Source organism: Vipera berus (genome assembly GCF_964194415.1).
Source record: "Vipera berus genome assembly, chromosome: 7".
Taxonomy (NCBI): domain Eukaryota; kingdom Metazoa; phylum Chordata; class Lepidosauria; order Squamata; family Viperidae; genus Vipera; species Vipera berus.
The window spans coordinates 28,516,053-28,531,523 of NC_138209.1; the positions used below are offsets into that span (position 1 = coordinate 28,516,053).

The window sequence follows — 15,471 nt, forward strand, 5'->3', positions numbered from 1 at the left end:
ATCTTCGGCTTTCCTTTGCTTTATGGGCCTCTGAAAGTCATAAATGCGAGAATTGGTTACAATGTTACTTTTTCATCAGTATCCTCATTGTGATTGCTGTCCAAAACAGTCACTAAATGAGGATGGCTTGTATATGGAAGCATTTCATATAAAAATAATGAAAAAAATATGATTCCACTTATGCTGTCATGTGAGTATTCGACCTGTGGTGGTATTGTTCACTAACAGGAACATGAATAATCTAACTGCACTTCTGAGGAGCATAAAATACACTTGGCTACTTAAATGCAGCTGATAATCTAGAATAGAAGACCACAGAATAACAAGAGTTGGAAGGACCTTGGAGGTCTTTTAGTCCAACAGATTTGGAAATACTAGTTAAGACTACCCGGTAGGTGGGGTAACAGAAGCATCTTTCCATTGCCTTTTTAAGAGAAGCAGCTGTTAACTTGAAGCGGTTCATAAATGGGAGGGAGAAAAATGCTTGTGGGGGGGGTTTGGCTCCCTATCCTTGTCCCTCCCTTCAGGAACCTTCCTCTTTATTCCTTCTCCCTTTTCTAACTCTAGTTCAACTCATAAATGCTCTTCTATAACCGAAACTATTCACATACAGGTTGGCCCAAAAACCACCAAATATCCTTCTATCTGTTAGAACAGGGGTCTTCAAACCTGGCCCTTTTATGACTTGTGGACTTCAACTCCCAGAATTCCTCAGCCAGGCATGCTGGCTGAGGAATTCTGGGAGTTGAAGTCCACAAGTCATAAAAGGGCCAAGTTTGAAGACCCCCTGTGTTAGAACTTAAGCAACGAAGAGCCCTGCTGCGAATCTCTTCGGTGCCCGGTACTCAATAGGCAGCCTTATAAACTTTGCCTGTAAGCCGCGTCTCCTTTTTCCTCCAGCCGGCACGTGTAACAGACACGGGCAGGGAGGAGGAGGAGGAGGAGGGTTGAAAAGGAAACAAAAACCTGTTGTGCGTCGCCGAGTGGAGCAAAGGTGGAGGGAAGAAGCGTCCAGATAGCAGTTACCGAGAGCAAAGGCCGCGGAGAGCCACCTTCTCGTGTCTCTCGTAGCGGCAGCCTTTGCTCACCACCCCTGCCAGCTACGACGGGGTCGGCTCCGTCTGCTGGCAGGCCTGGCACATTCCCGGGCCTCCCCTCCCCCCCCTCCCTCCTCCGCCTGTGCGCATAAGCAAGTCCGAGCCGCTCAGCCCGAACCAGAAACCGGACGGCAAAGCCTGTGGCGGGCACTCCGTGTGGCGCTCGCCTCTCTCTCTCCCCCTTTCCCGTTCGAGCCCGAGGGGCGGGAAGGAGGAGACGGAGAGGCCACCTCGTTGGCTCTGAGCGTCCGCCGCTCGCCGCGAGACACGCCTGGGGGGTGGGGGGGAGAGCGAGCGAGCGAGAGAGCGCTGGGTGCCCCTCCCTCTCGCCCTCTCTCCTCCCCCTCCTCCCCCCTCCTTCCAGCAGCCCCGCAAAGCGGGACCCAGCTCCAGCGGCAGAGTGCGAGCGTGAGAGAAAAAATATATAAAAATACTGGGAAGCGGGGAGGAGGAGTGAGGAAAAAAACAGCGGCAGCCGAAGGAAGGTGAAGGAAGGAAGGACACCCGCGCAGCCTGGGCTGCTCCGAAGAGACGCCGGGGGAGGGGAGAGAAAAAGTTTACACCCTCGCTCGCTCGCTCCCCTTGCCTCCCTCCCATCCACCTCTTCCCGCGGCTGCGGCGGCGGCGGCGGAGCTGCAGGCGCAAACCGGAGTTTTTTTACCTGGAATAAGTTGAGGGATTTCCGCCCTCTTTTCTCTCTCTCTCTCTCTCTCTCTCTCTCCCCGAATAAGAATTGGAAACCTCGGCTAGATCCGATGCTCGAGCCTTTTCTCCCCCGACGCCTTTCAGCCGCGCTCGGCGATGTGACAGGCGGGGAAAAGACCCTTCAGCCGGTCGGTCCTCCTTGCGGAGAGAGCTGTCACCCAGGAAGGTTCAAGCGAGTGGACTTCTCCGCTTCCAGCTGAACGGCCCTGGATCGCCTGAGAGAAGCTTAGGAGGATTGCTTTTTGATTTTGATTTTTTTATTTTTTTTTTTATTTTTTTTTTCTCCAGACGCCGCTTCGGAAATCTCTAGCGAGCTCCTTTGCGGGTTTGTGCGTCTCCTTCGGGATTTAAGCCAGATTTTTTTTCTCCGGATTCCACCTTCTTCCTTGCTACTCTTCCCTAATCGGCCGCTTTCTGGAGCGGATTCGGAGGGACTCGCTCCTCCGGCCATTGCCAAGTCGAAACGGAGGTGGAAAAATGAAGGTGAGTCCAGGAGGGAAAAAGCCCACACGCCGCACCATCTTTCTGACCGGAGTCCCAAGGCGGACAGGTAAAGAGACAAGAGTGACCGAGGGAAGAGTTCTTCTGGGGAGGAATTAAAATGTCATTCCGCGGAAAATAAAAGAAGGGTTACTAGGTAGCCGTAGTCAGACGAAATGCCTCTCTGAGTCAAAATATGCAGAAGAGGCACTTCCAGGTCATTGCCAGTCCTCGCTTAATCCAATTTAAAACTTAGCGGGCGGGGAGGGGAAATAAAGGGAAAGAGAAAGGCATCGCAAGAGCATTTCGGCCTTTGGGGCAACGGAACTAAAGTAGCTCGGTGTTCAGGTGATCCAGGCTCCAAAAAAACGCGGATCAATATGTATTAAACGGCTAAAAACATTAAGGACACGTGACATCTCAGCTAGTCAATCTATATTTTTGAGTAGCTGGACTCCCCCCTTTTGCAAGAAAACAGCCTGGGAGGCGGCGGGTTGGGTTTTTTTTTTCTTCTTAAAAAAATCGCTAAGCACGTTTTGCTTTTGGAAAAGTGTTATTTTGGAGTGATTTCCGTCTCTCGTGCTATCGGTGGACTTCTGCAGCTTGGCTTGCTTCGAATTTCATTAAACTTTATTTCTACAGGCTATTTTATTTTTGGGGGGGAGGAGTTGGGCATTTTTATCGAGGGAAACTGGATCGAAAAGGGTGTGTACACAAACTGAAGGGAGGGGGAAAGAGCTGTCTCCTGGCGGAAGGAGGGGGGAATGTTAACACCGCTGCCGTTTGGGTGGTGTCAAAAATTTGGGGGTGTGTGGAGTTGAGCAGTTTTCCATGAAGCCTGAAAACATGCGGCATTTCTGCCCGTCCAATAAAAGGAGGGAGAGGATGTAATTGTCTTTCTAAAATATATTTAGAAACTCCGGCCGCAAAGATGGAGCATGTGATGAAATGTTTCCAAAACCTGCTAAAGGGCTAGAGTTTGGGAGTTCATTTTTATGGCCCTTACTTATCAGTTTGTGCAACTTTAAAAAAAAAATCCAAAGAAGCAGTTGGCAAAGAATCTACTAGACGCAATAAAATCCAATCTGAGAACCAGAGGGCAAGTCCTTGAGCCTCTTAATAAGGTTTCTGTTTGCTTTTTGGGGGGGTTTTTTATGGTGGGTGGCGGCGGGGGGGGAGAAACTGCTTATTGCTCTGACAAGCTGGATTTGCTACCTTGTAAGCGTGGCGATTTTTCACTGCATGAGATGAAAACGTGTATGTCCTTACTTCCCCGAGTGGGTTTAAAGGCAGATGGGTGGGGGCTGCCCAGGCGCTTACCTTGATACAGGTGAAGATCAAGTCTCGAGAGGCGGGCAGGAGTGGCTTGAGAAGCGAACCCTCCCAATTCGGATCTTAGCTTGTTTTTTTTTTTAAGAGGAAGCGGTTAGAGGGATGCTATTTAGGAAGGGCTGGCAACTTGAGGGCGTGGGATCTAGTCCTAACTCTCATTCAGAGGCGGGACTGAGTGGGTTTCCCTTTTGGAAGCTACCTTTCTCCCTCTGTTGTGGTTGTTGTTGTTATCATGAAAGTTGTTAGTGTTGCACAGATCGATTCCAAACCTCACTTTTCCTGGCATCGATAGGGAGGCGGAGGGAATTTTGCAGCTTCCCCCGGGAAACGACGCGAGCCGCTCTGCTTACAGAGACTCTACAGCTTTAAGAGGAGATACATTTTCTAGCTTGTGTCGCAGCAACTTTGTATCAGTCATGTCGCCTGCCGGGTGACTGACAAAAAGGCTCGTCCAATGGAAGTTCGCTACGGACTCCGATCTCGAGGCTCCGCTCTTCTCGTCGACCAATAGGGGAGAGAGAGAGGAGGAATCTCATCTGAACTTTATCTGAGCATGTGACATGTTTTTAAAAGGACTTGGCACCTTAGCGGTCTCCCCCCCCCCCTCCCGCCGCCTTTCCCTCTGCCCTGCACGGTGTCGGTGGACCAGGCAAATTTGAAATTAAGGATCCGTTATGAAGAATAAATTGCTTCTCGTTCCTTTTTCAGTTGCGAGCTTTGGTATTTTTCTTCGTAGATGTGGACTTTAAGGTGGATGTCACTTGGAGGAGAGGTGAGAGCAGTCGGAGGCAGAGGGCAGATATATTTCTAGCGTACTGAGAAAATGCCTTCTGATTGTTGAAATTGTAGCCAGGGGGGTCATCTACAAACCAAACAAATCGTCTCAAGGTGAAAGAGTTGGAAATTAATAAGGGGATGGCTTGAGATATTTATACCTGTCTCAGAACTGGGTTTTGGGGGGGGGGTTGCATCAGGTGTTCGTCCAGACTGTCTAATTTTAACTCCTGGCAGTTATTCTGCAGATTCCCTATTATGAGATTCTCGTGAGAAAAGTATCTCCCATAATAGCCTATTTTAGAAGAGTTGGATTTTCAGCTAAAATGCAAGTATCAGAAGAGGTGTTTGGAAAGCTTAAGAATGTGTCAGATGGCAGTCCAAGCACCCAGAACTCAAAGGCAGAAACTATTGGTTTTAGGATGCTTTTGTCTGGGTGTGAAGCTGTCATGTAATGCTGGATGGACTTTATGCTTCTTTAGGAAATAGCTTATGTTGGGAGCTGTGTTATTACTTGTTTAAATTTATTAGTTTCCCAACTCCACTGGACTTCAGGCAGAGTTAGTTTTAAAATTATAGAGGATAGTAGAAGGTGAGTTAGCATCCCAGCCAGTGGTACGAAATAAAGACTAGCGTATATTCCATGAATTTGTAACAGTTTCATGCGCTCCTATGCAGACTGTAATTCTTTTGTAGCTGCATGCACATTTTCTAAATTTCTAAATGATATTTGAATAGCTTTTGTGATTTCAGTTTAAGTGAACTGGAAATAGCTTGAAAACTCTGTAGGATTCATTCCAAATGAATATATGTGCAGAAAGGTATTTTGAAACATTTTTAATGAATTGGTTAGATGTATAATCTACCCTTCTTTCAAGATGCAAAGGCAGCGTGCATAGCACATTTAAAAATTCTAATTTGGTAAGCCTGTTAAGCTGGCATTGTATTTTGAACCTTAGTTATAATTGAATTTGCATTATTTTATCATACCAGTAGATAGCATTCAGGGTCTATTTGCAAATGCATCCATAGACACGCCAGATGATGTTATGGGATATTGTTTTGGATAATTATGCAATTTATGGATTTTTCAAAATGAAGAAACAGTGATTAAGTTATCTGAATGTAGATTACTTATAGATTACTGCAAAAAAAGTGTTTCAATTTTGGTCATTTATATTGTTAAAATCAAATGACTCAATGGAATAATTAAAAATGTATGTATAGTTCCTTTCTTGGAAACCTGAGATTAACTCATATTTGTGTGATCTACCTAATAGCCTAATATTAATTTGATACAAGTCTATGTATAAATCATCTTCGTAGGCCATTTTTATTGTTCATTGATCTCAAAATGCTACCCTGGGATGGGGTGGAGAACTAAGGTAGTGCTCAGTATGCTAGGACTTGAGTTCAGTATCATCAGTATCTTGAATTACAGAGGACCACAAAGAATTGCGTTGGTATGGCTAGTAATGAAATTCACTGGATGACCTGATGGCAGGTTATTTTCAGCTTTTGGTTAGGCATGTTCTAAGACAGTGGGGTGATCACATAACTAGGTTGTCCTAAACTATGAGAAAGCATTACAATATTTAGATTGCTGAGGTAGACTTCCATGTTGTAACGCACTGGACGCTTCCAACCAAATGTTTTAGAGAATATTACAAATACCATACTCTTTAATTTAAATTAAGATATTTGTATTATAGACCAGATAAAAGTCTGCATGTTTCATGAGATCAGAATTCCTGATATTAGGACTTTTTTGTTCTAAAATAAGAGCCCTGCTAATAATGCTTTAGTTTTGTTTGGGTGGAAAAACAAAATAGAAGGATACATTGATGCCTTTGCCTGATCAAACTATAATTATCAGTAGCAAGCGCACAGAGAAAATAAATACTATAAAATAAAAATATTAATGAAATGTTTCATTACATTAATTCTTAACTCTTTTTTTCTAATATCCTGTGTAATATTTTTTTAACTCCAGGAGAAATTGATGATGTCATACAAATTTGATATAGATATATGCCATGATTTTCTACAAGTGGCTTAATGTGAGTGAATAAGTTTGTTACTAGTAATTTATGTGCATAATATTTTACATGTTTTGCCATCACTGGGTTTTGTAAGGTTACAGATATGTCTTTCTTGTTTACAATTTTTCAAAAAACATATTTATAGTCACACAAAGATGTCTTTATTTGCTGGATATAGAATGGTTTATTTGTCAGATTTGGGCAATCATATGACTATGAAAACTTTTTCAATGTGTATTTAAGTGAATAATTTCTATTACTTCACATAATTAAGAGTGATATTAAAGAGAAAAAAATGAATTAAATAACTGAAAGAGCATGTGATCGAGAGTATGTCAAAGACAACTAAGAGAAAACAAATTAATGCTTGCAGGAGAAGGTGTGATTTTGGCAAAATGAAAAGTCCATAGAAAATATTTATCCAAATAGGAATATAAAAGTAAATAAATCACTTGAATTGCATATCGTTTGGATAACTATGTCTTAAAGATTTATTATTAATAAATATATGATTTTATTAATATTAGAATATTGTAAATTCTTTTTCAGTGTTATTACTTCAGTTCTCTTGAACAACAGTGATACATCTTTTGATATATATTTTGCTGCTCAACTGGAAAATGATATACCAGTTTTCAGTTGCAATCCGATAGAAGTAAAATCCATTAAATTAATATAGTTTATTTCTGGATTTTGTATTATAGAAAAGTTCCTTAATTATGTGAAGAGTAGGGACTAGGCTGTTATAAATGTACTTTCTGTACTACATTTGCTTATTGTGATGTATATATGTATGTGTTTTGTAGTAGTCTTTCCAGTCTGGCACCAATATTACCACCAAGTAATATTGTTGGATATTACTTCCACAGTTTCCTAATAGTTTTGAAAAACAATAATAAATAACAAACCTCAAGCAACCAAGGGAGAATTATTGCAGAAATAAGCACAGAATAATGCTGCATGGATTCAAACAAAAATTTATCCCATAAGAATTCTTACTAAACATTGTGATATAGCTAGTCCTTGACTTACAGCAGTTCAACTAGTGACCAAGTTACAACAGCATTGAAAAAAGTGACTTATGACGGTTTTTCACACTTTCACACCATTGCAGCATCCCCATTGTCACATGATCAAAATTTGGATGCTTGCAATTCTAATTTCTATTTATGATGGTTGCAGTGTCCTGGAGTCATGCGATCACCTTTTGCAACCTTCTGACAAGCAAAGTCAATGGGGAAGCCAGATTCACTTAACAACCGTGTTGCTAATTTAAGAACTGCAGAGATTCACTTAACAACTGCAAGAAGTCATGAAATGGGGCAAAATTCACTTAACAGCTGTCTCACTTAGCAACAGAAATTTTGCGCTCAATTGTGGTCATAAGCCATTGCCTTGTACGTTCTATGATTACTTCTTAAAGCTCACCAAAAATTTAAATATCAGATGGGTTAAAAAGATTTAAAAAGTTAGCAATTGATTGATAAACAGCAGAAGCTCAATTTTGTTTTGATAACAATGTACATATTTGGCTATGGTAATCAATGTATATGCAACAAGGGCTCATTTCCCAAAATAAGTTTTCCATATGTTTGCTGTAATTCAGAGTGCATGGCTGATCACAATCAATTTGTATTCTGCTTTAATTGTCAGCAGTTTGAAAGTGAACTCTGTGAAAGTGTGCTTTGTTTAAACCAGATTTAAGGCTCAATTGTATTAAAATGTAAATCTACATCTTGCTATATTTACATATCTCTATGCTAGTGTTACAGCTATCCCTAATGGATCTCCACTCCTTGACTAATGCTGCTCCTTAATTAAAATAAAATTTATGTGAAAACTAATGTTTATAGATGATCAAATCGCTTTGGCCTACAGAAGGCTTTACAGTATCTTCTCAAGTGAATATTGTTCAATAATTTGAGTTCTTAAGATTGTTGATAGCACCATCGCTGCTTTCAAATGCAAATATACATACAAGCATTGTGCCTTAGATATGGAAGGCCATGAATTTGAAGGCATAGGGTTAATTGTGTTGCCCCACAGCCTGCTGAGTTTACAAGTTTGTTAGGATGTCTACATAGACATTTAGATAAGAATTTAGGATCCTTCAGAAAATAAACTTTTTTTGATATATACCGAAAGTTAGATTGATACAAGTGTTAAAGCACTTACACAGGAAGTAGTAATTTGGGCATATTCTGGAAGTAATGGAACAAATTGTAATTGCTTGTTTTTGTGATTTGAGGATCCAGTTTGGGACAGTTGCTGCTTCTGCTGTTGAGACACTTGTGTAAAACAGGAGAATTATTTTGTTGTTTTGGCATAATAGCATTATTTGAGGATGAGAAAAGGGCAGCTTGGTTAACAATAAAGGATTTCACTATAGGTGTGGGACTGTTTTACTGCTAAATTATATTCAAATTATTAGCATATCTATAGTTAAATACTAAATTCAGAAAATGTTTCATTGACATATACAATGTTGTACTAAAGGGACTAATATAGCACTCTAAGTTAGTGGTAGCATTTTCATCTATCTATCTATCTATCTATCTATCTATCTATCTATCTATCTATCTATCTATCATCTTCCATCCAGATAGATAAACAGACAGACAGATTCCAAACACTTTTCTCCGGCATACAGTGTGGTGTTTCTTTGGTGAATATAGAAAAGAAACTCCCTCTTAAATGATATAGTATATATTATATGTTTTACTTGTTTAAAATAGGAAACTGAGTCTTTGGAAATTCTATTAAACTTTAAAGGAAATTCTTTACAGGACATTCTGGGGTGTCCAGAATTGGGATGAATCATATATGTTTGTAAAATAGTCCATCTGCTTAACCAAAATAACAATGTTATAAATCTTTAATTAATTAATTAATATCTCATGTATCTTAGACCATCCATCTCCCTCAAGAAGGGGCCCTAAGCAGTGCACAGTATAATCAACATATAAAACAGCAGATAAAGTTAGCTTTAAAATATTAAAATTAACTTAAAATTAAAAAAATTAGAATTATGATATATATTTTTTCAAAGAAATAAGAAACCCCAATATGGCCATTTAACTTTGGTTAATAAAGGCAGAGAGAGGGCTCTCAGGCAGAGCCAATTTTGAGCCCTTCATGGAAGACCAGAAGAGTGGGGACCCTCCTAACCTCTGGAGGAAGGATGATCCATGAGGAGGGGGCAGTGGCGGAGAAGGCTCTCTTCCTAGAACCTGCCAGTTAAAATTCTTTGACTGACAGGATCTGCAGTATACCTTCCTTGCCTGATTGAGTAAATGCAAACATTTCATAAACACAGCTGTTCATTTTTATAAAATAATAATTTTCTCTGTAGGGCTCCAAATAAGATGAATGTTATGTTTATTTTCTATGTTATTGAGCAACATTAACATTGATATATACTTTTAAGGGTTGTAATTTTGTTAAGAAATCATTTGCATTGGAAATCTTTATTATAAGATTCTTAAAATGACCCAAATGGGGAGGATAGATTATGGAGGAAAGAGAATCTTACTATGTGGGAAATATTAAAATGTAATACTCATGAGCAATGTACATTTTAATACAACTAAATCTCATCCTTTACTAAAAGAAGCACTAAACTTACAAATAAAAATAAAATGTACTCTGAGGTCATTTTATTTACTGTCAGTAGCATAAAAAATGAAATAACTGTATTAAATTTACATTTCTGGCTTATAATTTTTTTAAAATTCCATTATCACAAGATAATAAATTTTGTTTTTAATTGTTAGCCATTAAACAAGATCAAAAACAGATGTTCATCTATTTGAAATAATTTTCACTATGTTCAGTAAGTTTTACTCTTACTTAATCTTGTCTAGGAATGCAGCCACTGTTCTTTAATACGCAAGAAAATTGATATATGCATATATATTTATATATAATTTTGATGTTTTCTTTTGTTAGATATGGAGACCAAAGGCTATCGCAGTTATTCAGAAAGCCTAGATATGGAGAGGCGCTGGAGTCAAGGTTCACAATCTATGGAGTACAGTCCTAAAGGAGCAGAAGAACAGTCCAAAGAGAGTAATAACTATATGGAGATCGTAAATGTGAGCTGTGTTCATGGCACATTTCCAAATGCCAGTTCTCAAGGAAGCAACAAGGAAAAACCTGAGCTAATTTCTTGTCTTCAGCCAGATCATGGTCAGCCGGCTATTTTACCCTCTGATATAAAAATTGAGCTAGACTCCAAGGAACTTTCTGCAACGGTAGCTGAATCAATGGGTTTATACATGGATTCTGTAAGAGATGCTGATTTTACCTATGATCAGCAAGGAAGCTTAACTTCTGCAAAGATGTATCAAAATGTTGAGCAATTAGTAAAACTATATAAGGAGAATGGCCATCATACCTCTCCCTTGAACACCCCAAACAGGTGCGTGAGACCTCTAATATCAGACTGTGCAAGCTCTGTGAATGATGGCATTGTACCATCTATCACTAAAAGTCCTAGAGTGTGTCAAGAGAAGAATTCTTCTGATTGTAGTCCTCAAAGCATGACTCCTTCAGTATGCAGCCCTCCTGGAATTAGTTCTGTATCATCAACTACTCCTACTAACTTTACAAATTTCACCGTAAATAGTCCAGTAAACCAGGGAACACCTTTGCCATGTTCACCTAACATTGAAAATCGAGGTTCAATGTTACATAGTCCTCCACATACTAGCAATGTAGGATCTCCTCTTTCTAGTCCTATAAGTAGCATGAAATCACCTATTTCAAGCCCTCCTAGTCATTGTAGTGTGAAATCTCCAGTTTCAAGTCCTAATAACATAACAATGAGATCTTCAGTATCCAGTCCTGCAAATATGAACTCAAGGTGCTCTATTGCCAGCCCTCCCAATGCCAACAATAGATCCACTCTTTCTAGTCCTGCAGTAAGCACTGTGGGGTCTTCAATGTGTAGTCCTGTAAATGGTGCAGTGACCTTTCCGGCATCTAGTACATCGGTTGGACTTGGTGCAACTCAAGACATGGTTCCTAGTCCAGATTCAAAAGAGAAGAAAGGTGCTTCTGAAATCATATTTCCTAAAATAGAGCAAACAGAAAATGCCATCCCTATCAATGAAGTAGCTAATCAGATGACTGTTGTTCAGTTTATAAAACCTGAACCAGAAGGGATATTTAGTAGCTCATGTCTTGGAGAAAATAACAAAATGAATTCTGATTCCCCATTTTTAGTATCAATAAAGCAAGAATCAGCTAAACATTCTTGTTCTGGTGCTTCTTTTAAAGGGAATCACACCACAAATCCCTTTCCATTTATGGATGGATCATATTTTTCTTTCATGGATGATAAAGACTACTATTCTCTTTCTGGGATTTTAGGACCACCCATTTCATCATTTGACGGCACATGTGAAACTAGTGGGTTTCCAAATTCAGGTCTGTCTATAGGAATTAAACAGGAGCCTGAAGAAAACAATTATTATCAAGAGAGTACTCTACCTTCCTCTGCCATTGTTGGAGTGAATTCTGGTGGACAGTCATTTCACTATAGGATTGGTGCTCAAGGCAGAATAGCTTTATCACGCCCTGTTGGTAGAGAGCAGTCTTTTCAGCATATGAGCTCATTCCCTCTAGTGGAGTCATGGAAATCACATTCTGAGATGACTGGCAGAAGAAATGATGGGTATCCAGTTCTAGAATACATTCCAGAAAATGTGTCAAGGTAGGTTTGCTTTATTACTGAATATCTAAAGAGAAAAAACATTTGCTGTAAGATTGTTTTTGATGTTACTGTTTTTCAGAACTGATTCTTTATATAAATTACAATATGTATTATTAAAATATTAGACAGTTTACCTTATAAACATGCTATATTTTATTGTTGGGCATTATGTTTAGCTTTATGGTTTCCAAGCTTTCACTTTATTTATTCAATTAAAACATGTTTATGCTGCCTATCTCATAAGACTTTGGGCAGCTTATGAAGAAAGCAGGATTTCTAGTTATGTAGATAGTTGTTGTTGTTGTTAGCTGTGAAGTCGTGTCCAAAGCATCGAGACCCTATGAACAACATTCCTCCAGGCCTTCCTGTCCTCTACCATCTTCTGGAGTCCATTTAAGCTCACGCCTACTATGTAGATAACCATATTGTTATTGAACAGGTTTGTGGTCCCTCATTATGCCAAGGTTGACAAAACAACGTTCACTAGCATAGCTACATACAGGCAGCTTCTCACCCTAGTAGAGATTCTAAAATTAAATTGAAATATTTTTACAATTTAAAAAATGTTGTTTTGAGAGCACCAGATCTCTCAAGATTTTAGTAACCTTGCTTGGAACACGATAGTGTTTGCATGATGTCTGCTGACTTTGTTAGATTATAAAGACTGCCCTCTGCTATGACAGACCCACATGGGTGGTGAAACATAGTCCGGGCTAGTGGATGCTGAATATTGATAATGAAAAGAAATTCTCTGAATTGTCCAAGTCATACTGCATGATTTTTAAAAATCAATAATTCTTTTCATAATTGTTTTGCGGTGGTACTGCATAATATTTCCCTGGCTAAATATCCTTGGTGGAGCAGTGGGCTAATGCCTCCTTAAGTAACACCAGCTGCCTGCAATTAGTGCAGGTTCGCATCCCACCAGGCTCAAGGTTGACTCAGCCTTCCATCCTTCCGAGGTAGGTAAAATGAGGACCCAGATTGTTGGGGGCAATTAAGCTGACTTTGTAATAATGCCGCTTGGGGTGTGTGTGTGAAAGCCCTAATAAGCAGGCATATACATAGAATGAAGGCTACTGCTAAGCTTGTAAGCCGCCCTGAGTCTTCGGAGAAGGGCGGGATATAAATGGAATTAAAAAAAAATTAAAAAAAAATAAATTTAAAAATGAGTTGCAAAAACTTTCAGCAACATTATTTCCCTATTTTCACTGCAAGGAATGTTACTAAGACATTGTTTCAAATGTCTTCTGGAAATAAAAAGGTAGATTTAATAGCTTTAATTAAGGACTGTAGCATAGAGCAGTTTTGCCCATTAACATCATGTGATTATTGTTTTCATATTAAAAAATAATTATATGTAAAACACTGGAATCATAACCTGGTTTAATCAAGGCTTTCTCTCCTAATTTCTATGAAACCTTTTTACAATCATAATAGTGGTATAAAGATAATTTCCTTTGTATTACACTACAGGAGTGACTACTAATAACTTATTTTGATGTATTTCCCATTTCCAAAGACATGATAGCAAAGATCTCTCCCTTCTATTGCTGTCCCTGGCATTTTCTTTACTTTCCAGTGGATGGTTTTCTTTTCTGTTACTTTGTTAAGATTTCCTTCCCCCCCCCCAGTTTTCATTAATATGTTTCTCACTGTAGCCTTTATTATCCTATGTCGATTGACACGTGCAACATCAATACATACAGTTTAGTGTTGATGTCATACTTAAAATGAAAAGACAGTCTGAAACAATAGAGAAGAACAGACCATGTCCAGTGTTGAAAAATGACTTTTTACTGCCTATGGTGCTCGTCATTGCCAACTGGTTTCTTCACTCAATGAGACTCTATATACTTCACAAAGTTTCTGGACAGTTTTATGAGAGAGTGATCTAAAATAGAAAAGGGAAAGGATCACGCACACTTTTTCGTACTGGTAATTTCTACCGGAAATTCCTCCTTTCCAAATCAACTTCTTATTAACAAATAGAAATAGCACAATTTCCACTACTTTATTGACCACAATTTGCAATTAGAGTATTTCAGATAATTAATTATAGATTTATTTCTATTATTCTTTACCAGCACTGATTTATAATCCTACTTTTAGAGTTCACCTTTTTTTTAACTATTGCATTCATTACTGTTACTTCTATCCTCTCTTAGTTGAAGAATGCTCATTTTTGGAAATCTAATGTAATAAATTAAAAAAAAACCTGTTATAGCCTTCAATGTTGGTACAGAGAGAGAAAATACATTTAGAACTGAGTATCTTTTTATTCCTTTTTCCTTCTCCATATATCTAATTTTGTAATTATTTCACCTTATTAAAGCTTTCGGAATCCTATTCTTATATTTCTGCTTCTACTAATATTTTAACACTTTGTCTTTGAAATCTTTTGAAAAACTAAAGATTTTATAAAGATACTTTCTTTTTCCTGAGCTCTACTATAATATGTGCTTTGTATATTTTATTATTTTGTTATACATATTAATTTTTTCATTTATCTATTTATAATGAAAAAATATATTATTGGATCACTTTACTATTAGGTTATGTTATACTTTTATAACTTAAAAGACAAAAAAAACCTAAACATGAGAGCATTTCAAGTGACAAATGTAGTTTTATTCTTAATTTATTTTATCCTTCTCTTCATAGGGTGCATGAAACATATACTATTTCTTCTTTGAGGAAGACATTCTTATTAATGCAGTCACTGGTTTCTATGATGCATTTCAGAAATTTCTGACTACTAGTTATTCTATCAAATTGTTTCTCAGTACATTAGAATGAATGTCTGAATGAAATTATAATTAGGATCTTACCATTTACTTTTATACTATTATTACTATTATGTAGCAGAGTGAAATGAACCTTTTCTATATTCTATACTTCTATATCATAAGACTGAAAATTTTGTCCAAAATGTACCTAATTATTTTTGTACTTTGTGGTATCTTGCAATTGGACTGCACAAAGTATTCATATTAAGTTATTTTTGTTAGAATGGGCTTATGTGTACTGGCTTTTTGATACAATAATAGTATACAGATACTCAGTGACTGCTTAATTTAGTGACTGTTCAAAGTTACGACAGTGATGAAAAAATTGCAACCAGTCCTCACATTCATTACTTTCACAAGTCTGTAAAGCAAAGGAAAGCTGAAATAAGATCATAAGTAGAGTTGCAGTTTCATGTAATGATCACTTTGCTTGATTACTAAATTGAGTGTATCAGTTGTGGTCACTAAATGAGGACTACATGTATTCTGATACATTAGTGATGTTATTATTTTGGATTTAACTTTGTTCTGATTAT

The 15,471-nt window shown here is 38.3% G+C and overlaps 1 protein-coding gene and 1 long non-coding RNA gene across 5 annotated transcripts in view; one reads left to right on the plus strand and one right to left on the minus strand.

Moving 5' to 3' along the window:
- Positions 1-2,036: 2,036 nt before the first annotated feature.
- LOC308670833 lies at positions 2,037-4,037 on the minus strand. The gene is made up of 2 exons (XR_014027089.1): positions 3,603-4,037; positions 2,037-2,387 (listed from the first exon to the last, which is right to left on the minus strand). It is a non-coding gene; the product is annotated as an uncharacterized lncRNA (long non-coding RNA).
- Positions 2,383-15,471, plus strand: part of NR3C2 (nuclear receptor subfamily 3 group C member 2) — a 168,717-nt gene continuing 155,628 nt past the window's right edge. For 2 of the 4 annotated variants that reach the window (XM_081332595.1, XM_081332598.1), the window contains exons 1-3: positions 4,257-4,386; positions 6,382-6,448; positions 10,379-12,146. In XM_081332595.1, the coding sequence (XP_081188721.1) occupies positions 10,381-12,146 (1,766 nt within the window). In that variant the 5' untranslated portion in view covers positions 4,257-4,386; positions 6,382-6,448; positions 10,379-10,380. Of the gene's footprint in view, positions 3,407-4,246; positions 4,387-6,381; positions 6,449-10,378; positions 12,147-15,471 lie in introns of those variants that run through there. The other 2 variants (XM_081332597.1, XM_081332596.1) reach the window with 2 other exon arrangements.